General features: G+C 41.3%; 2 protein-coding genes across 2 annotated transcripts in view; one reads left to right on the top strand and one right to left on the bottom strand.

Annotated features, from left to right (window-relative positions):
• Positions 1-23,399, bottom strand: part of LOC309327038 (olfactory receptor 5AP2-like) — a gene marked incomplete at its 3' end in the record, with an annotated part of 234,818 nt that overhangs the window by 188,244 nt on the left and 23,175 nt on the right. The gene's annotated exons all lie outside the window — the stretch shown is intronic.
• LOC309327473 (olfactory receptor 6B1-like) lies at positions 1,735-2,724 on the top strand (the record flags this gene model as incomplete). Its single annotated transcript, XM_081836773.1, has 1 exon — positions 1,735-2,724. The coding sequence occupies one exon, from the start codon at positions 1,735-1,737 to the stop codon at positions 2,722-2,724; it is 990 nt and encodes a 329-aa protein (XP_081692899.1).

Here is a 23,399-nt window from a genome sequence, read left to right as displayed (position 1 = left end):
AGAGAGCTGATGGGACTGGCCCTGCTTTCTATCTCTCCCTTTGTGTTAGCTATATTATTTTAAGGGTTTTTTCTGCCACATTTCCTGTATTTTTTTTGTGCAGGAGGTGTTCATTTTTGTAATTTGATGTCTAACTGCCTGCAATGCAAGAATCTTTCACCCAATGCGGGGCTTGAACCCACGGCTCTGAGATTAAGAGTTTTAGGCCCTACTGACTGAGCTATCCCTTCCCAATAAATGGTACACTATCTTTCTCATTCAGGTTTGCATGCAATTAATGTTGGATAAACAAAAGATATTCAGATATGGAGTGGGTCATATAATCAAAGAGGCTGACCAATCTGAGCACCTGCTCAGTTAAATAATTCACATCTCCAGCATTCCCTGCAGATGCTGCAATCTTTCAAATTGACATTTTCTCTTTGGGGAATTTCATGTGTGTTTACCATAATGCTTATTTCCGTTCTATAGAGGGGAGGAGGGTGGGAGGTGGAGGACATAAATGCATCCCACTGAAAGGTCCCCTTTGCCCTTTTGTTATGCGAAATCAGCATCGGCTTGGAACTCCCTGTGGCTGAATTGCCCAGAGAACTTACATTGTGTTAGAGAAAATATAAAACATCGCATGATGTAATCAAACTAAATAGACCGGAATGCTGTGCACAAACCTGTATTGTAGTCAGATGTTTTGTTTGAGGAAATGGAGAAGTACCATAGAATCTATATTCAGCTATTCCGATACTTTGAAAGAAGAGGTCAAAGCAGTGATTGGGAGAGCATGTTTCAAGGTAAAAAGGCCTCTGCAAATGTATGCAAAAGATGGGAGTATTTTCAGGTGTGTGTGTGTGTCATAATCAGATGGAGTGTTGACCTCTCTCAGGACCTGCTGCACATTTTATATTGATTTTGTAGCACATTGATGGGTCTAGCAGGAGTGATGGTGAGGAGATATTTTATGGAACTGGATAGATAAATATGTTCTGTGGGTCCTCATTCACTATGAGGCAAGGGATATAGGGCTGCATCCAACTGCGTTCTACTCAGAGTATGCTCATTGTAATTAAGGATCTGACTTACTCATGGCCTTATGTTTGTGTATCAACATAACCAGTCTCTCTCTCCAGCTTTCTCATACGTATGTGTGGTTCTCTATGGCTCTTAAGATTTTAGGTTCAGATCATTTATATCTGGGAATAGACAGGGGGAGGGGAGGAGGAACTATTTCCAGTAAGATGATATGAATTAGTAATATCAACCAAAATGATGATTTCAGGAGCTCTTCACAGTCCTTTGGCTAAAATAAAATGGAGATTATATAGGGTGTTGGCCTTCTAATGTCATCAGATGTAAGTGCTAGAAAGAAGTGAACTCAGCAACACAAAATATATTCTGAGTGATAGAATATATTTTCTGCCAGTGGCAGTTTATGTTTCCCATCTCTTCTGACATAAGCTTTGATTTTGTTCAACATCATCATTCATTTTACATTATCTTAGTCTCCATATTTTTTAAAGGAATTATTAATCCAGGCTGCAGAGATAGAATATTTATAATAATTTGATTAGTTTTCATAGCTACATCACTAAGAAATTATACACCATGTGACTTATCTAGAGGGTGTTGGTTGATAGACAGATAGATAGATAGATATATTCTATTTATGGAGTTAAGCAGATGGCACTCACAAAATGTTTATATCTGTGCTTTCTGTTCCAGTACTTATTTAGTCTCAGAATGGAACAATTTGTGACAAAAAAAGAAAGGGATAATGAAACAGTGGTCACAGAATTTATCCTTCTAGGATTCAAGACGCTTCCTGAACTGCAGACTCCACTCTTTGTTATATTTTTAGCAATCTACATGGTGACAGTTGCTGGAAACATTCTTATAGCCACAGCAGTCCTCGCTGATCATCATCTTCACAAGCCCATGTACTTCTTCCTGGGGAACCTGTCTATTTTAGAGATCTGCTACACCTCAACAACCCTTCCAAAACTTTTGGCTAGCTTGTTGAGTGACTATCATGGGATTTCTTTTAGTGAGTGTTTCCTCCAGTTCTATTTCTTTGGCTGTTTTGCTTGCACTGAGTGTTACCTCTTATCTGTGATGTCATATGACAGGTATGTAGCCATATGTAAACCATTACATTATGTAACCCTCATGAACAGAAGACTATGTGTTCAGTTATCAGTTGCTCCTTGGATTATTGGGGCTGTACTTACTGCAATTACGGCATTCTGTGCATCACATCTGAATTTCTGTGGCCCCAATGAAATTGACCATTTCTTTTGTGATTATACTCCATTGTTAATGCTCTCCTGTGGTGAAACCAAGCAGGCAGAAATGTTGATGACAGTGGTGGGATTCGCAGGCATCATGCCACCATTGATACTGACCTTGACCTCCTACACTTGCATTATCAACACCATTTTGAAAATCCCTTCAAACAGTGGCAGGAAGAAAGCTTTTTCTACCTGCTCCTCTCATCTTATTGTAGTCACCATTTTCTATGGTACCCTTCTCATAGTGTATATGTTACCAAACACCGACACACTGAGGGATCTGAACAAAATCTTTTCTCTTTGCTACGCCATCCTGACTCCCATGTTCAATCCCTTCATCTACAGCCTGAGGAACAGAGACTTCAAGCAAGCGCTTACAAAAGCCTTCAGAAAATTTGTGTCTGAGAGAACAATGGAAGGAAACCAAATGCAGCAAAACTAAATGCTTCTGTAACTGAGGAGACAAACTGAAAACAATAGAAGCACTTTGGAGTAAGTGATTTGTGACTTGAAATTTCAAAAATCCACCAATGAAATTAGTGAAACTAACAACACTGATTGCTTTTTTAAAAGATTTAGAGCATATGCATGTATAATGTCACTCAGAAGAGTGGAGACATTTCCAAAACCTAGTATTCCACCCTTTGTAGTCTGTTGGGACTACAGAACTGAATAAAATGAACCATAGGAAGGAGAAATGGGGTTAATCCAACAACTGTGACAGAAATTTAACCTCCTTGGGTTTAAGGTTCCGCCTGAAATGCAGGGCTTAGATTTTGCTGTGATTCTGGAAGCCTGCATACCTAACAATGGCAAGGCACCATTAACACATGTCATCTTCTGACAACTGTTGAATTCGTCATGCCAGACAGGTCCCACAACTTTTGACTGTCTGGGGCTGCAGATTTTATCTCCCCACCCTGCCATGAACTGGCATTGAATTATCTTACAATGACCCATCATATTGTTGCATTGGGGGAGAAATGTGCTGTTAAAGGGTGCCCTAACTAGAGATGTATCAAAACAAAACAAATTCCTTCCAGTAGCACCTTAAAGACCAACTAAGTTAGTTCTTGGTATGAGCTTTCGTGTGCATGCACACTTCTTCAGATACACAGTGTATCTGAAGAAGTGTGCATGCACACGAAAGCTCATACCAAGAACTGACTTAGTTGGTCTTTAAGGTGCTACTGGAAGGAATTTGTTTTGTTTTGACTATGGCAGACCAACACGGCTACCTATCTGTAACTAGAGATGTATCAGTCTGTTTTCATCCTGTGTCAGTTTTGCATGTGCTCATTCATAAATCTGATCCAGCATGCCACCATTTATTTGCTTGTTTTCAAATCCATATACTATTTATTGCTGACACTCAAGAATTTGTCAAATTACCATTCTTGAAAAAATAGCTCAGAAATTGGGTCCTCCCTCAAAGAGGGCATGTATCGCAGTGAGACCTGGAAAACTGACACCCTGTGTTGTGGGTGGGTACGATTGGTCAGCCACAACACCCAATTGGTAGGTCCCTCATAGCTGGGTGCAATCTGGCCAATGGGATGTAGTCCAAACAGTTTGAGGGACCTATTTATACCCATGCACATGACCCAGAGCTTCCTCTTTCGGCGTGTGCATTGGGAACACCCACCCACCTCTCCCTACTTTTAGGGCTTTGCACTTGACCTTGCTATGCCATCGTGTGTTGTCTGTCTTTGGGACAGGGGCATGGCAGGAATTTCCCCCACTTGGCTGATTGGCTGTTGCCATTTGGGTTTCACCTACTGCGTAGCAAATCATCAAACTTGTAAGGTTGTGGATAGGCTCTGGTTCAGGTGATAGGGATGGGAGAACGCTCTCGCCATCCCTATGTGAAGGATATTCCATTAAAGGAATCCAAGGACTCGATGGTTTGGTCAAAACCTGAGAGGGGGTTGTGCCCATGCCTGAGTCCAGGGGGGCATTTGGGTGGCGGAGTTGGCCGTTCCCAGCTTTCCTCTTATCCAGGTGTTCCCTCTTGGCTGACCTATGCTGGGACCCTGGGTCAGCGCTACCTGTATGGCAGGGAGCTAGTTGAACCAGAGCCTATGCAACCAGTCACTTAATGTAATCAATAAAGTTGTGGCCTACATTCTGCCAAAAACCAAAGCCAACATTTGAGTAAAGTGTAAATTTATTTAGGGGGGAGGTATCTGGGTCTGAACACGCAAACTAAAATATCTAAAAGGCAGAGCTTGAAGGACTCTCCACCCCTATTTTGTGTCTTCATTTTATTTCTTATAAAAATAATGAGGAACATGGTCACTCAGTGCCATCATTGTATGCAAATGTCTGGCTCTTTTAAGACTGCATAAAATATTTATTATTAATAATGATGGAACTAACAGGTGAGGTATATTTTTATTTTTTATAAACCTTTATTATTTGTAAAGGGGATCCTTGTATGAATTAATACTTGATTATCTCTTTGGAACCACAATACATCTTTGTACTTTTGTCGTTCCAGGCTCTGATGCTTTATGGTTTAAATTTCTTATTCTTTATCTTCTTACTTGTTGTTGTGTTTGCAATTTTTTTGTTCACAGATCAATAAAATATTTTAAAAGATAGAAGGAAAAGAATCCTCTCTACAGCAAAGGGCACTGACTTTACAGGGTTCCCAGTTGCAGTGAATACTCTCTTTCAGATCTTTTGCCTCAATGAATGAAGACTGGGGTGGAGCCAATGAGGACATAGCTGGCAAATGCAGTCCTGTGACACCACCACAATTTATTCGCCCATCTCTATGGGAAGATTGGCGTGAAAATTCATTTGCCTAAATTATTGCAGCATATAATCCCACTCTTCAGGGTCTTCTGTTTCAAACATTTTTTATTATTTTAGATCAGGAATGCCAACTTGATGAAAAAAAATTGGGGGGGGGGCAGGTATGCCCTGCCCTACATAATCAATCACATGATACAGCACACACTCACCATTTGAATGGCAATGGCCATCAACTTGGGAGGGGCTGCCCCCATATATTTTATTGGGGAGGTGAAAGCCCCTCAGCCCCTTGGAGTTGGCTCCTATGTTTGAGATAAAGCACCCAACAGAGGAGATGCTACTATTTGGCACAACCTTAGACTTGCAGTAAATGGGGGGGGGGTTGAGGGGAATTCATGGGGTTGGAGCCTTAATATGTGCACCCTTAGCCTCAGAGGAATTCCAGGTGTCAACCTGATATCTGAGAGCTCATACAATAGATAAACTCACCCACCCAGCTTCATTCCCCATCCCTAGCAGAGTGCCTTCTCAAGAAGAAGAAGAGGAGTTTGGATTTGATATCCTGCTTTATCACTCCCTTTAAGGAGTCTCAAAGCGGCTAACATTCTCCTTTCTCTTCCTCCCCCACAACAAGCACTCTGTGAGGTGAGTGGGGCTGAGAGACTTCAGAGAAGTGTGACTAGCCCAAGGTCACCCAGCAGCTGCATGTGGAGGAGCGGGGAAGCGAACCCGGTTCACCAGATTATGAGTCTACTGCTCTTAACCACTCCACCACACTGGCTCTCGCCAGTAGATAATAGATGGCACACTAGTTTTCCCATTAAGATTTACATGTACTGTAATTAGTGTTGGATAAAAAAAAGAGAGATACTCTGAGATGCAGGGGGTCATGGAATTAGAGAGTTGTATGAGACCTTTGGACCTGCCAGTCCAAGTGATGGCTCAGTGAAGGAAATTCAGAGCTACAAAATTATGGGCTGTTTCAGGAAACACATATATCACTATTGTGATTGTTGTTGTCCAAAGGAGGGTACAGCTTTTTTTGGGGGGGGGGGAAGTGTGTGATTCCATGGAAGGGCATCAAAGAACTCATACAACAGATAGACTCCCAGCTCCATTCCACACTCCCTTGCAGAGCAACTTCTCCAGAGATGTCACACTAGATTTCTCTTTAGGATTTAGACATAATCAGTGTTGGATTCTGAAAGGTGCCATTTTGTGGCTTGTGAGTGCAGCATAAATATTTTAGATAGGCACCAGTGTTGGGTGGAAATCAAGCCAGATTTCTGAGGAGGAATCATGGCGCATTAGAAATCTCCTCCTGAGACTCCATTGACAAACATAATTAGGTGGTGATTAATGATAACCATTAGCTATCATATTATCTCTGAGGAACAGAGATAACAGGGATTAATTTCCAGTGCTGTGGAAGGGCTGCTCTCTCACTTTGGGACTGAGAAACCTTCAAGGAAGCTGTTTGGGTGAGTGACTGGGAAGAGGAAGTACTGCAATCTTGTCCAAACCCCACTTAATAGCCCTAGGAGGGTCAGTCTTTGGGCAAAGATTGACTAAACCTCCCTTTCTTCAACTACTTCTGAAACTGCTATAAATTATGACTGAGGTTTTCTGTCTGCTGGTTAAACGGCTCATCTGAAATAAGTCCTAACTGCTGGACTTAAGAGGAGATGACACTAGAGGGCTGAAAAGAAAATAGAACAACAGACTTACAGGTTGGCGCCCCCGGCAATGGCAGAGCTCCTCCGATCGGGAGGAACTTGCTCTGTGGAAAGTAGGGTCTGAACCGTCATGGCGAAGGCGGAGACCCACTGAAATCACAGGCGGAAGAAGCTTGTGAACCTGGGATTCGGCTGGCACCTTTTGCGCCTCCCCTACTCGCGGGGAAACCCTGTTTTGGGGATCTGGAGCGACGTGGGGTGAGTGGCGTGGTGCTTTGAATTGACTGCTTCTTTCACGGAGTGAAGCTGCATTGCTGTTGCCGGAGAGCGCTGACTTTTTCTTGTGGACAATTGGACTTTAAACAACAACCCATGAGTAAAACGGAAAATTTGATCTTTAAATATCTTAATTTGACATTGAACGGGGAAGGTTCAAAACAGGAAGTCCACCTTCCCCTTTTGTAAATAGACTGAAGCAAAGAGCTTACAAGTTAAGGTCTTGGAAAGCCTTATGTGAAGGATTAAACTTCCATCGATTGAAATTATTAGACCCCCCCTTGGAAGCAGGAGAAGAGGGGGGGGGGGAAATTTTGGACCATGTATCCTGCAGGAGAGAGTGATTAAAATTAAATTACCACTGCTCTGAACCTGGGAACGCGCTCCCAGTGATTGACGTTTCAGGAGAGTTCATTGACAGCGAAGAGAACGGATGTTGACAGTCAGTTAAATAAGAGAAATATATTGTTTCCATTGTCCGCTTCTGTGTTTAAAAGGGAGGAAAAGTAACTGAAAATTGAAACTAACTTTATTTTTTTATCTGTGTTGGAAAGGATTGATACAAGTGGAGACTGTTCCCCTCTAGAGGGAGCTTTTGAAACTGTTACAAGAGTGGAGCCGGGAAATCTCCAGCTGCTTGATAAGAACTGTGAGAACTAGAGATTGACCTTGGATATTCAAGAATGTCGACAGGAGAAGCCTTATTGACTGCATTTTGTAAGATAAGCCATTTGTTGGAACAGCTTCATAAAAAGATGGATGTTATGACTACTAAAATTGACATTTTGGAACCAAAAGTGAGCACCAATACAGAAATTATTCAGGATTTGGCACATGAATCCATTTTAACAGGACAAATTGCTGAAAAGGAGAAGGAGAAAGTTGCTGTTGTCGAACCTAAAGTAATACAAGGGGGAGCCTTAGCCTTACAGAGGCAAATTGAGGACTACAAGTTGAGGCCCTTTATGATTGAAGCTAGAAAAAGTCAGATTTTGAAGATCGGAGCCCGGCCTGGACTGGGAAAGGAAAGTTGGAAAGATCCCTCTATGCAGGGATTAACTGACTTTTGGAACATGGACTTGGGTCAGGAGGAGATTGGAGTTCTGGGGGCCTTTGGATTTGGAGGAATTTTGAAACATGCCCTGAAATACTTTATGGATCCTAGCTTTAACTATGGAAATTTGGCTGACCTGTCGAGAAGGAATAAAAGTATCATTGGATTGGAGTTTCCCCAAGATCTGCTCTTTAGCATTAAAGAATATGAAGAAGACTGGCAGAAGGGACGTGGAAAAGAGTTAAGAGCCTCGGACATAAGATCTCCAGGTTGATGGACTGTATGGAGTTGATGGAAGTGGCTGGCAGAGTCCGAGACCGGGGAGAGGAGATGGTGGAAGAAGATTGGAAAATTTAAAGTCTATATATAGAAATATTGTAAAATTAATGAGTGATAGAAAAATGTTGGAATGAAATTTTATGGCTTTAGTAGAAATGCTATAAGGAGTTAAGCTTAAATAAGTATACTAATTTTAATGGAAATAAGATTAAAATTATGTTAAGACATTTATATGATAGAAAATAGAGAAAGATGGAAAGGAATTGCTGAAACAATTAATGGAAGTGGAATACAAAGAGGGAGGTGAGAGGAGGTCGATGATACAAGGGCATGAAAGATAGAATATGGAAAAGGTATGATGTATGTTTTAAAATTGTTTTTGTTTGGTTTGGTTTAGTTTATTGTGCTAGTTTAATGTGTTAAGGTTGTGTTTTGTATTGTTTATATATTGTATTGTACTGTTCTTTTTTCTTTTTTGGTTTTTCTTTCTTGTTCTTTTTCTCTCTCTTGTCTTCTTTTCTTTTTTATCCTTTTTGTAAGTTTTAAAAGTAATAAATATTATTTAAAAAGAAAAGAAAATAGAACAAAAAGCATTATTTAAATATACGTACCTACAAAAGTTTCTAAACAGCTAAGAGAAGCTCTGAGCTGTTTTGATTTTATTTCACTTTATTTTTGATCCTCCACCTCACTGGTGAATCTGCTGATTGTAATGTGAAACTACATGGCTGTGCTGCTGTGGGAGAAGAATGCTAGGAATGTACTTTTGATAAGCAAGGACTGTGTGGATCTCAAAGAAAGCACTCAGTATCGTGAGAATACTGAAAAACATCCCACTGACTGCAGAGATGCAAAAAATGGTGAATAAAAATGTACAGGACAAGCTGAGGCTTGAGAAGTTACAGAGTACCTGGGAAAAAATACTGATGGAAGATTTCCAGAACTGGAGAATGGAATGGTAAAGCAATAGATAATGAAATCGAGAGGACCTCCACAATGTTTCCTGGAGGAGTGAAACAACCCAATGGTGGAGTTATGATGTTGGAGAAGGGGAAGGAAACCATGGGTGGAGACACTAAGAAATGCTGAGCTGGCAGAAATAGAGTTGAGAAAGAAAGGACTCTGAGTATATTTTGGATTGAACAAGTCAGAGCTTGTTATTATGGAGGTCCCATTATGAATTCTGATTGTGCTGTGCCTGGTGGCAAATGCCTCATCAAAGGTAATAGCTACAGCACCCCCAGCCAGTACCTGAGCCTTGAAAAAAACACCCATGTGGTTGTTGAGGTGCCAGAAGTCTTGTTTGGAGTAGGCCACCTGGAAAATGCTCTGGAACACCTGATAACCCTGCACCCAGTTATCAGAGGATCTCCTGACATGCTTCTTGAGGCTATGTTGCCAAGAGAACTTGCCCTTGTCTCGTAACACCATGACCCCCCCACCCTGAAGCCGGAACCTTAGAAGAGTGAAAGCATCCACAAAGTTGCTATCAAGGGTACACTTATGCACCTTGCAGCAAAGATGCAAGCTAGGGAGGTCACATGCATCTTCCACATGTTGTCTTTTAAAAAATATATAAATAATTTTTATTAAAGATTTTCCTCATTTACAAAAGCACATGCATTGTCTCTTTCTTCACGTTGTTTTTTCCCATCCAACTCTGCCAGGCCTGCAGTAGGCCTGCAATTTCCCTGGTAGATGCAGTGCCTCATGTGTCACACATAATTGGGCATATTTTTTCTTCTTCCCCATAATGCTTATTTCCGTTCTATAGAATGGAGGGAGGGAGGGAAGTGTGAGAAATTAATACATTCCATTGAAAGGTCCCCTTTGTCCTTTTATTTTCTGAATGGAACTTTCATTAGAAACTTTGGCAGAACTGCTCAGAGAAGTTACATCTTCACAGGGTAAAAATAAAGAACTGCAAAACGTAGTCAGAGAAAGTAGGTTGGAATACTGTGTACAGACCTTTATTGCAGTCACACATTTTGTTTGAGGAAAGAAATGGAAAAGTACCAAAGGATCTATATCCAGCTGTCCTGATACTTTGAAAGAAGAGGTCAAAGCACTGATGGGGAGCACATCTTTGAAGGTACAAAGGTTTGTGTGTGAGAGGTTGAAAGAGAGGGAGATTTCTAGGGATATTACAAAAGCTGTTTGACAGTGGAGCGGATTCCCTCAGAAGGTGGTAGACTCTCCTTCATTGGAGGTTTTTAAGCAGAGATTAGATGCCCATGTATCATGGATGCTTTAGTTGAGATTCCTGCATTGCAGGGAGTTGGACTAGATGACATTCAGGGTCCCTTCCAATTCTACCATGTGATGGAGTGTTGACCTCTATCAGTAGCTGCTGCGAATATTCTGCTATTTTATAGCACAGGGGTTAGGAGACCCTTTATGGTACTGGTTAAAAATTGCAAAATATGGGTACTCGTTCATTATGAGGCAAGGGACAAAGGGTTGTGTTCAACTTAGTTTTACTCAGAGTAAAACTATTTTAATTAAGTACCTAAATTTAATTAAGTACCTAAATTGCTTAACCATAGTCATGGCTATTATTTTCAATGTGTCAACTCTGAGTAGAACTATCATCACATGGGAGCCAACTCCTAGGTACAAAGGGGGTCTTTGCCCCCCAAGAGAATATTTAAGAGGGCTGGATCCCCCAGTGTTGATGGGTGTTGCTATTCAAATGGTGTGCATGCACTGCATCATGTGATTGATTATGCTCGGCGGGGCTTACCTGCCCCCCCAAATATTTTATTCAAGTTGGCACCCCTGTGTCATTGGATATAAGTCAGGATTGTAGATTTTCCAAGATTCAGTCTACAGGTGAAAATTTTCAAGTGACAGAGCAGAGACAGTCCCCACCCCCAACCCACTTGAGGTGCTCAAGAGCTACTGACAATTAGACTGGACTGGACTGTTCAGTAGTCTGAAGTAATGTGATATTAGTGTTCCCGTGATGTATTCTGTTTTAGGTGTTCAAGGCTGTGTTCTGTAATGCATAAATATTTTCTCTCCTTTTTTATTTGGTTTTGTGCTTGAACTAGTCTCATAAAACTTGTGGCAGCAGCAGCTGATGTTTCCTGATGTTTATCTAAGCCTCACTTTGTTGTTTACACATTATAGCATATTTCTACTGTGTAATATGCCACTTGGTCTGAAATCCCTATACAGCATACCTGAACGAACTCCCACTGATTTGTGGAAGCAATGGGAGGTAAAGTCTTGGAAAGATACCAACAGTCAGAGATGATACCAAGAAGTTTAATCTGTCAAACTTTCATTTCATTTTTCAGGAGTCAGAGTTTGTAAATACATCAAAATTGTACAAATCTTATGTTGCAACTCTGATGGTCAAAACTTTCTGCCAAGCACTAGGAACTATATTTGTAGTGTGCACTTCGGATTTGATGCATAGCTCTTGCGAAAAAAGGTTTATCTCCACTGCCTTACATGCACGCATTTACATAAGCAAATGCTATCAGGTATGTTCATATTTGACAAATCTCTGTCTCTGTCTCCATATGCATTTCCTCATAGACACTTTCCTTTTTTAAAAAAAAAAATAGCAGCCATTGACTAATTTGTGGTCTGTCCTCATTTTGTAAACTTCTTCATATGGCACAACAGCCCTAATAATAGGAAACAGTGACAGATAAATCTGTCTCTCCACACCCCCTGTGTGCATGTTTCTTTGTGTGTGTTAAGGTTGTAGGAATTAAGCCAATTTCACTGGTATAAGAAGAGCAAATAAAGAAATAATATAGAGGGCATTGCTAAGTTGGCTTTTCAATAAAATTGAATGAAGGTTATATAGAGTGTTGACCTTCTGGTGTCATCAGGCATAAAAGCTAGAAATAAACGAACTACAAAAGCAGGTAATGTGTTCAGAGTGATGTTGCCAATTTCTGTTTATGTTCCCCACTTCTGCTCACATACATTTTGATTATGTTCAACAACACGGCCATTTTTATCGGTCTATCTGGTATCTTATATTATTATCATTATTTTGACCCAACATAGAGAAGCAAAATATTTATAATAATGGCTCAGTTCAGCTCTCATAACTTCATCAGAGAGAATTGTTACACAATGTTATTTATCTAAACACTGTGGGTAGATATATATACAGTGGTACCTCAGGTTACATACGCTCAGGTTACAGATGCTTCAGGTTACAGACTCTGCTAACCCAGAAGTACCTCGGGTTAAGAACTTTGCTTCAGGACGAGAACAGAAATTGTGCTCCAGTGGTGCGGCGGCAGCAGGAGGCCCCATTAGCTAAAGTGGTACCTCAGGTTAAGAACAGTTTCAGGTTAAGAACGGACCTCCAAAACGAATTAAGTACTTAACCTGAGGTACCACTGTATATAGATTAAATATATGGATTAGCAGATGACACTCACATCATGTTTACATTTGTGATTTCTGTTTTAGAAAATATATTGTCTCTAGATAGAATAACACTTGGCAAAAAGACAAAAGTATAATCAAACGGCAGTGACAGAATTTATCCTCCTGGACTTCAGTTCTCTTCCTGAATGGCAGGTTCTCCTCTTTGTTGCATTTTTAGCTATCTACCTGGTGACAGTTGCTGGAAACCTCCTTATAGCTGCAGCAGTCCTAGCCAATCACCATCTTCACAAGCCCATGCACTTTTTCCTGGGGAACTTGTCTGTTTTAGAGACCTGCTACACCTCAACAATCCTCCTTAGGCTTTTGGCTAGCTTGATTAGTGGCTATCATGGGATTTCTTTTAGCGGGTGTTTTCTGCAGTCCTTCTTCTTTGGTTCCTGTGCTTGTGCTGAGTGTTTTCTCTTATCAGTGATGTCTTATGACAGGTATGCAGCAATAGGTAAACCACTGCATTATGTAACCATCATGAAGAGTAGGTTATGCATTCTCCTATCCTTTGCTCCTTGGATACTTAGAGCTGTGCTTGATGCGTTTACAGCATTCCATGCATCTCAGTTTAATTTTTGTGCCCCCAAAGTAATTGACTATTACTTTTGTGATTATGAGCCATTGTTAATGCTCTCCTGTAGCGAAACCCGACAGGCAGAAATGCTGGTGTCAGTCTTGGGATCGGCACGCACCGTTGCACCAATGATACTGACCATCACTTCTTATGTTTGCATCATCAGCACCATTTTGAAAATCCCTTCAAACAGTGGCAAGAAGAAAGCTTTCTCTACCTGCTCCTCTCATCTTATTGTGGTTACCATTTTCTATGGTACCCTTATCACAGTGTACATATTACCAAAGACTGACACACTGAAGGATCTGTACAAAGTCTTCTCTGTTTTCTACACTATCCTGACTCCCATGTTCAATCCCTATATCTACAGCCTGAAGAACAGAGTGTTTAAAGACATTTTTAGAAAAGTCTTCAGCAAACTTGTACCTATGAGAAGAATTTGAGGAGTCTAAGTGCAGTAGACTGCATCTGGGTTGTATCAAATATTATAGCTGACAGCATTCAGTTTAATTGTAGTCCCCAACCCCCAAATGTACTGTACTAGAGAGAATTCCTCATCCTCATCCCTAGCATTCTTTTGGTAAGGATTTTTGTTGCATCCTATGGGAATAAGCACAAACATTTTGAATTGTCAGTAGCAACATATTTCACATGGGTGTGAGCTACACAGGTACAACAAAATCAAACGCACAATAGACAACAGATAATCTACCATTTTGAATGCTAATTAATTAGAAGTGACAGAAACAGTCCCATTGTTCAGGCTTTCTCATGCCCTGTGGTAGACAGATAAGTAGTTTATTTGCCTGTGCCTCCGTCATCTACAAAAATAAGAGAAGTTTCTACCCTGGTGCATTACGTGAGTCAGGCTACAGTAACTTTTCATACTTTTAGAGATAACACAGGCAAATAAATCACTTACCTGGCTACCATTGGACACCAGAAAGCCCAAACAATGGTACTGTTGTTTGCATAATTGTAGGTTCAATTCAATTTACTGCACATTAGCAATGAATTTCAACAGAAGCAGTCAGGTGTACGGATGTTATTGTTGATTGTTTCAAGAATGTGGAAGTGGCCAGGCTGTGGCGTTACTGACAGTAATGCAATGAACCACATCCTATACACCGTCAAGTACACCACTGTTGTGGTTAGTGCAGGATACTACATATGAAGTAACCAACATGTGAACTATTGCACTAAAAGTAAAGGAGTTGCAATTCTGCATGTACATACATACATACATACATACACTCACTCTTGAAGTCAAGATTGTAGCAGGAAAGCACCACTCTTTCATGGCTTATTGCCTCTAGGCACTAAATCCTGAGCCCCTCTAATACTGTACCTTTTGTGGCAAAGTTTTCAGTAGGAAGGATGGAAAGTGCTCAGATTGTGTGCCTATAAAAATGTGATGGTTTACTACTGAACTTGTATGTTGTTGCTTCTTTGCCTGATGTATCAGATATTGCCTCCTGATTGTTATAGATAAAATGCCAGGTATATTTTTTTCACAATAAACATTATTTTCTTTCATATTCACTCCCCTCCAATTCCATTTCCCCCCATCAAGATCCATACTATGCTTGCCTTTGACATAATTGCAGATTGCTTCCTTCCCATTCATTTTGCTTGACCCCCTTACAAATATAATATTATATTGTCCATTATTACTTTGTTGCAATTTAATATATGACCTGCTGTTCAGGATATAGATACTTCCAAGCCAGTGAACAAAGTAACCTAAAACTTCATTTTTAAAACAAACCAAGCAGTAAACAATATTAACAAATTTAAAAGTTATCAGGATCCTTCCTACAGAAATAGACTATGAGAAAGCTAGGGCTTTCTCCAGATACTATCCCCTCCTACCGGGCCTTTCATTCTCCCATGGAATCTGCCCAGAATCCAGGGTAGAACAGGGGTGGGGGCAGGTGGAACAGGTCCTGAGGTGGTCTTCATTTGACATCCCCTCTCCTGGAATCATTCCCACTGCACAGTTGATAGTAGATATTTCATCCCACTTTCCCTTCCCATGCTTTCGGATAAGGAAACCCACTTATCTTTATCAGCTGTTGTTCAGTTAGATGCACCCTCCAATGTGTCCTCAATATGATATAGATGGAAAAATAGCCATCTGATTACAGCAACTATGTTACAATCCTATTGTTACACACTACCCCTATCTCTGAGCAATACGAGATTCCAGGGGTTGCAGGAACTTACCCAGGATCAGTGCTTCCTTTTGTAATGAGGAACAGTGAAGACTGTGGTGTTTTTATGATATATGGTATATGATATAGGATATGATATAGGATATGATATATACATATATACAACCTGAGCCTATGATGGAGGGGCTGCCAGCATTAGCACCCCAAGAAGTTCTTGCTTTTCCCATAGCCACAGCTTTGGATTCCAGCAGAAATCAGACATGGCTCCATCTCTCAGCTGCCCAGGCTGCTTCTAATTTATAGCTTCTAGCTCTCACACCTCAACTCTGGCGTTTTGTCTTTCTAACTACCAGAGAATCAAGGGAGAGGGTATACCCATTTGGCCTATGGCACAGAGTCACTTCCTTTGTTACCTTAACAAACCATACTTAGGGGCCATTACCAATTCCAGCAATTGAATCTTTGTTGGGTCCAGGAATTTGAAGGTACTCAGGCATACAGCCTCCCCACCCCCACCCCCACCCCCAACTCACAACACTGTGTATACTTACTAGGAAGTAAGTCCTATTGAAATAGCTGTGATTTACTTTTCAAATAAATTTGCACAGAGTTTTATAGTTAACTCATTATCCGTATGAGTTTTTGTTTATTAATACTTCAGTTAACTTTTTCAGTCCGAATGAAAGAAAATCAATCGTTTGAAAGAAAAATGATTTATTTCTTTTAGATAATGCACACATATACTGTAAAAGTGTTGAAACAAGTCCTCTACCTAATTTACAATGCAATTCTCAGGATGCAAACACTGAGTACCTTTAATTGATTGGAGGGGAGAGTAAAGGTAAAAATGTAAAGGACCCCTGGATGGTTAAATCCAGTCGAATTCAACTATGGGGTGTGGTGCTCTTCTCCGCTTTTAGGCTGAGGGAGCCGAGAGAGTGGAGAGTAATATTTTTTTAAAAGATGGAGAGTTTACTGTTGGTAGCGGTGGTGTTTTCTCCTGGCAGTTGCTCATTTGCGGCTGTCATACTCCCCCCCCCAGCCATTGGGATAACATGACATCAACACTAGAATAGCATGCTGTAGCATCATTCTGATGGGCCTCTGGGTAGAAATGGCTGCTAGTTTATATGTATACATGCAATGCACAAAGAACAAGATGCAACCCTGATATACACACACCTTAAAGATATAACTTCAAGGTCAAACTCTATAATCCCCAACTAATTCCCAGAGATAAAAAAGGACAAATAAGAAACTGCAGTTACCTGAAAAGACAGGTACCAGGAAAAAAAAGGGGCTGCCCCTTGTAAATAAGTGCTGATGGAAGAGATGCATGAATACGCACATAGCTCGTCACTCTTCAGAAACTATTGCAAAACTTCTTACCTTATATGTAAAGAAACTACTGCCACTGGAGACATGAAATGACTCGGGTCCTCTGTGTAATCACTTATCTTCCTTGTTCCACAACACCTATCCAGACCAAGTGGAGAATCATTGCACTGAACCCCAGGTGAACACCGTGGTCCATCCAACTCTCAAAGGACAGAAATGTAAGTACAGCTCTTTCTAATTTCTGTCTTTCCTTGTGAATAGATTCAAGCAAATAGAGGATTATACACAATGATATGCAATGGGAGGGTTTTTAAAAGTTCTCTTATAATAAGAGAGCAGCCACCACCACAGAGATTGCAAGTGTGCTGTTAGACTCACACACAAATTCATCCTGCATGCTTGTGTGTTTGTTATTATATCCCACCACCAATCTGTAAGGTTGTTAAGGCAGAGAGCTAATCCCATGGTCACCACCTTCACACTTTGCTTGTGAGCTTCCAAGACACACCTGGATGACAACTGTGGGAAGAAGGATTGACTTGATACAAGAGGTCTTTTCTCACACTCTTTGTCAAATTAAGTTCTTTCAGTTTCCAGTTTTTCCAACATTAAATTTAGTTCACCACATTTCCACAGAAAATGATGATTTTTTTTTAAAAAAAAACCTCATGAAAATGCTTCAGCATTTAAGTGTGAATTTATTCTAATAAGCACATTTTTGTCTGCTGTTTTGACTAAAGTGTACATTTTTGCAAGATTCTCCTAATAAAATACTGAGGCTGAGAAATATGGTTGCTTTGGTAGCAGCTGCAACATCATTTTATTTCTACACAATCATCCCAAAGGTTTTAGGGCTGGGGTGATATGTGTGGGTGACTACTGCTGCTCCTTTTTCCAGATCCATTTCCAGCCTCATGTCCTTTTCCCTCCCTCCCACTTCTTGTGACCAGCTGTTTCTCAGCCATTTGAGTAGAAGTGGAAGATGGGTCACCAGCAAGAGACATTTTAAAAGTTTATTTCCATCATATTTTTATCTCCAATTACCAGCTAACCCATACACCCGTCCTCCTGCTTCTAGTCCCCATGTTTTCTTGCAGCAATTTTTCAGCTTGCTAATATATGAAAGAAGGACCCATTCACATACTCAACTCAATCCCAGTTGTGCACAAATTAGTTCACTTTTTTTTAGGCAGGAGGAGGAGAGAAGCTTTAAATTAATAGTTCTTTATTGGTTGCAGAGCCCAGAAAGACATTTACCTCCCTTTTCACTTTCCAAGCTTTGGCAATGGCTAAAAAGCAGCTGACTTGAATCCCCTTCTCTATCTTCCATTTTCCTTTTATATAAACAATAATTTGTGTGCAATAGTCATTTCAACTCTTGATTAGTTTAGCGTAAATCAGAAGATCAGAGCAAAAGCCTTCAGAAGCAGCCCCTTGCTCGAAATTTACATGATGACTGACTAAGGTAAAATAAAGGGAAGTAAGAGCGGCCAAAAGAAAATCAGGGCAAAACCACCACCACCACCCCTGTCCTAATGATAAGTGTACATTACCTAGCCATTTTGGAAGTTTCCATGGAGCAAAAATGTCTGCAGTTAAAGGGGGAAAGGTATGGGACAACAATGGGAGGAGGAAGATGTCGTGTGGACTCCTCTAAATTAATGAGGAAACAAGTCAGTGCAAATCCATGGTCTAACTTCCATGAAAACAAATGAGTATGAATGTTCAATAAATTGCTCATCTGAAAACATCCTGTAAGACAAATGCTGAAGACTTTGTGAAATTGTTTCTTTGTCACAGAAAACACTGAAATCTGTGGGTTACCCAATAAACAAAGCAGGAAGAGAAATGGTAAGAAATCTATCCATTATGGAACATTCTCCTCTCCCTCTTGTTTTCCAAATCAGGTGAATTGTTAGAGACCTCAAAAAACATGAAATCATATTTTATGTGAAACAATGAAATACAAAGCAAGTGAGCAAAACCTGGGTAGAAAGGAGAGAGAAAAGCAACAACCAATCCTATATTACAACAGCAAATTCATTAGCAGGATGTCAATCCTGAAGAAATCAACATGGCACTGTCAATGCACAAGAAGAATTGGTGAAACTATGTATATTGGGGGGGGGGATGGGACCTGAAGCCACATTTCTTCTGAGGTAACTTTCTGGGGGCCACAAGACAGTGGTAGGTAGGGCCAGAGACAAAATATCAACATATTTCAATTTGTGCCTTTGTACAGTGGCTCATTTCTGCACGCAACCCCTCTCCATCCTCCAGGCAAGCGAGAGGCCTTATCAGAGTTAATGACACAGCCCAGTAAGGCAATAACCACCTGAAGGAGGGCAGTGAGGGGTGTGTCTGAAGACCAAGGGTGGCTAAGGAGTGGGGTGTAGCTTGGGGTCAAGGGAGAGGCCTGGGAAGCCACATTGAGGCCTCAGGACCTGATGTCCCACACCCCGATTTTGAAACATTATAGACTCACATTTTCTTTCTGTTTCTTCCTTTATTAAAGGAGAATGAGGCTATTAATGGAGAAAGCTTGTCTCTTAAACCAAGGTAAGGCAAAACAGTTCAAATTCATTGGAGGTGCTGAAGGTCAGCCAGTGTTGACATATTGTCTGGTTTGGGCCCACCGGTTGCAGTTTACCTTGCAGTGAAGAGCTGCAAGAAAAGGTCTGCTTGGGAAGCAGAGAAAGCTGGGTAGATCATAGCCTCCTTCCCTTGCAGCTTGTAGCACTTCTGCTTGGCTTCCACCACTCCTGGTGATCCCACTGAGGATGGGTGCTGATACTGGGGAGCCCACAGGATGTCAGGGGCACGATCAGATGGCATGAATGCTCCTCTGAACTGGCTCTACTCATGCATGCCATCGGTCAGAGAGTACTTCCTCTGCGCATTCAGCTGTATGCATGGTTTGTGTATGTGGGGATTTTTTTCTGGCTCTGCAGTGGACCTGCATATATTTGGGTTGGAGCCTCCTGCTTTCATTATGCATGCACTAACATTTGAAGCGGGAAACTGTGTAACAGTGGATGGTGCATGGATAATACAATGTGGGTCCCATGAAGCAAAACACTGCTCACCAGTCAGTGATAGGAACATAGCAAGTTGCCTCCTACTGAGTCACACCATTTGTCCATCTAGCTTAGTGCAGTGCCAGATAGGCAGAGCATTTAGGGGCCCCCATGACAACAGATCAAAATAATATTAATTTGATATTGAAATTGGTTTATTAAAATTGTTGCTTGGTAAAACAAAAAATGCATTAGGAGATAATTTGCAAGCCCCCCCCCCGCCCGAGATTTCGACAGCTGAGGAGCCTCCACATTTAATCTGCACTGACCAACTTGTGATTCTCCAGACTTTTTAGAGAGGGTTCTCTTTCCCAGCCCTTTCAGGAGATGATACATATGCAGGATATGCAGATGCTCTGTTACTGAGCTATGGTGCTTCCTCGCTTCCTCAAGTACTGTAATGTGGACTTCTGAGTGCTTAAATCCCCTTTCTGCAGCCCCACACAGGCAGCCAATATAGCCTTTCTGAACTGTCAAGCATGTCTATTGAACTTCACTCAGCTCAAAAGGTCACAGGTTATGTATGCCTGGGTCAAACCAAAGGTAATATTTATCCAGATGTTGTTTGCTAACTAACGATTACCAGAACTGTTCTTGCAAAACCGATGGTTGTGTGAAGAAACTGAGGGCTGCCTTTGTGAAAAACAAAGGGGAAACCCTGTAGGATTGCAGAAATGTTTCCTAACTTCAGAACTGTTCTCTAGCATGAGATGTAGCAGAAGGGTCCACTAACTTTGCCTGACACTCTTGTAAATGCTGGGGGACATGAAAAATATACAGCTGTCTCAGAAAGTAGCTTGAAACATGCTCTTGCTGGTGTCCAAGGAGTGTGCTTTTAAACAGGCCCAGCTCCAGATTTTGCAGGGCCCCTGGGAAGATTGCTCTCAGCTTCCCCACCAATGTTCAGCAGCCTTCTCAGTACTTGCTACCAGTTACCACCACCCCTGCAACAGCAGTGCTGATGCACCTGCAATCTTGCCCTCACACACTTGCTGGCTTATCTGGTAGTAGTGGAGATCGTGCCAGGTAAGCCCACTCAGAAGTAATCATGAAGGATGGGGGTGCATACCTGTCAGCAGCCAGCCAGGCTGTGCACTGCCCAAAAGGTCATAGAGGTCGCTCCCCAGGCTGACCTAGCCACACCACCATTCAGGTCCTCAAATGCTTTCAGAAGCAGATGGTGGTGCCACTTTTGAATGTGAGCCAAGTTCAGCTCCCATCTACCCTACTCTACCCTCATTTGGGTGGTGGCGGCATCACTCACACTGTGCTATCCCACCCATGCTTCCCCCCCCAAAAAAACACACACACCCTGATATCAGCACCAAAGCAGTAACTTTCTCCCCCACATGGTTACTCAGTGGTGCTGTAGGGGGCTAGAAGCTGGGCAGGACCAACAAATTCACTGGTAGTGTGACTATTTCTCCGACTTTGATGCTGCACTGCAGTCCTGGGCAAAGGTTTTTATCCCTGGGGAGTGGACCTGAGTGAAGACTCCATGAGTGTAACCCTCTATGGCCACACTCTCAAGCCAACCCATGATTGGTCCAAAATTGCAGACAAGCAAATTTGAATTTTGCGGCTGGGGGGAGAGGCTGTAGCCCCTCCCGACAGCCGCTGCAGCCAGAGACCAAGTTGTGGGAATGAGGATGGAGGCAGGGTTGGCACGGGGCCACAATCTTCATGTCACCTGGAAGGGGTGAGTGGACTTTATGTTTCTATGAAACTTGAAGCACAAAATGGCGGGTTGTCTGCATGTGCTCCACAGATGACTGGGGTAGAGACTCAGTCTAAGCCTCACTGTTTATCTAAGCCTCACTTTGTTGTTTACACATTATAGCATATTTCTACTGTGTAATATGCCACTTGGTCTGAAATCCCTATACAGCATACCTGAACGAACTCCCACTGATTTGTGGAAGCAATGGGAGGTAAAGTCTTGGAAAGATACCAACAGTCAGAGATGATACCAAGAAGTTTAATCTGTCAAACTTTCATTTCATTTTTCAGGAGTCAGAGTTTGTAAATACATCAAAATTGTACAAATCTTATGTTGCAACTCTGATGGTCAAAACTTTCTGCCAAGCACTAGGAACTATATTTGTAGTGTGCACTTCGGATTTGATGCATAGCTCTTGCGAAAAAAGGTTTATCTCCACTGCCTTACATGCACGCATTTACATAAGCAAATGCTATCAGGTATGTTCATATTTGACAAATCTCTGTCTCTGTCTCCATATGCATTTCCTCATAGACACTTTCCTTTTTTTAAAAAAAAAATAGCAGCCATTGACTAATTTGTGGTCTGTCCTCATTTTGTAAACTTCTTCATATGGCACAACAGCCCTAATAATAGGAAACAGTGACAGATAAATCTGTCTCTCCACACCCCCTGTGTGCATGTTTCTTTGTGTGTGTTAAGGTTGTAGGAATTAAGCCAATTTCACTGGTATAAGAAGAGCAAATAAAGAAATAATATAGAGGGCATTGCTAAGTTGGCTTTTCAATAAAATTGAATGAAGGTTATATAGAGTGTTGACCTTCTGGTGTCATCAGGCATAAAAGCTAGAAATAAACGAACTACAAAAGCAGGTAATGTGTTCAGAGTGATGTTGCCAATTTCTGTTTATGTTCCCCACTTCTGCTCACATACATTTTGATTATGTTCAACAACACGGCCATTTTTATCGGTCTATCTGGTATCTTATATTATTATCATTATTTTGACCCAACATAGAGAAGCAAAATATTTATAATAATGGCTCAGTTCAGCTCTCATAACTTCATCAGAGAGAATTGTTACACAATGTTATTTATCTAAACACTGTGGGTAGATATATATACAGTGGTACCTCAGGTTACATACGCTCAGGTTACAGATGCTTCAGGTTACAGACTCTGCTAACCCAGAAGTACCTCGGGTTAAGAACTTTGCTTCAGGACGAGAACAGAAATTGTGCTCCAGTGGTGCGGCGGCAGCAGGAGGCCCCATTAGCTAAAGTGGTACCTCAGGTTAAGAACAGTTTCAGGTTAAGAACGGACCTCCAAAACGAATTAAGTACTTAACCTGAGGTACCACTGTATATAGATTAAATATATGGATTAGCAGATGACACTCACATCATGTTTACATTTGTGATTTCTGTTTTAGAAAATATATTGTCTCTAGATAGAATAACACTTGGCAAAAAGACAAAAGTATAATCAAACGGCAGTGACAGAATTTATCCTCCTGGACTTCAGTTCTCTTCCTGAATGGCAGGTTCTCCTCTTTGTTGCATTTTTAGCTATCTACCTGGTGACAGTTGCTGGAAACCTCCTTATAGCTGCAGCAGTCCTAGCCAATCACCATCTTCACAAGCCCATGCACTTTTTCCTGGGGAACTTGTCTGTTTTAGAGACCTGCTACACCTCAACAATCCTCCTTAGGCTTTTGGCTAGCTTGATTAGTGGCTATCATGGGATTTCTTTTAGCGGGTGTTTTCTGCAGTCCTTCTTC

The sequence above is a fragment of the Podarcis erhardii genome (genome assembly GCF_964252035.2).
Source record: "Podarcis erhardii genome assembly, chromosome: 13".
Taxonomy (NCBI): domain Eukaryota; kingdom Metazoa; phylum Chordata; class Lepidosauria; order Squamata; family Lacertidae; genus Podarcis; species Podarcis erhardii.
This window is presented reverse-complemented; position numbering and strand designations above follow the sequence as displayed.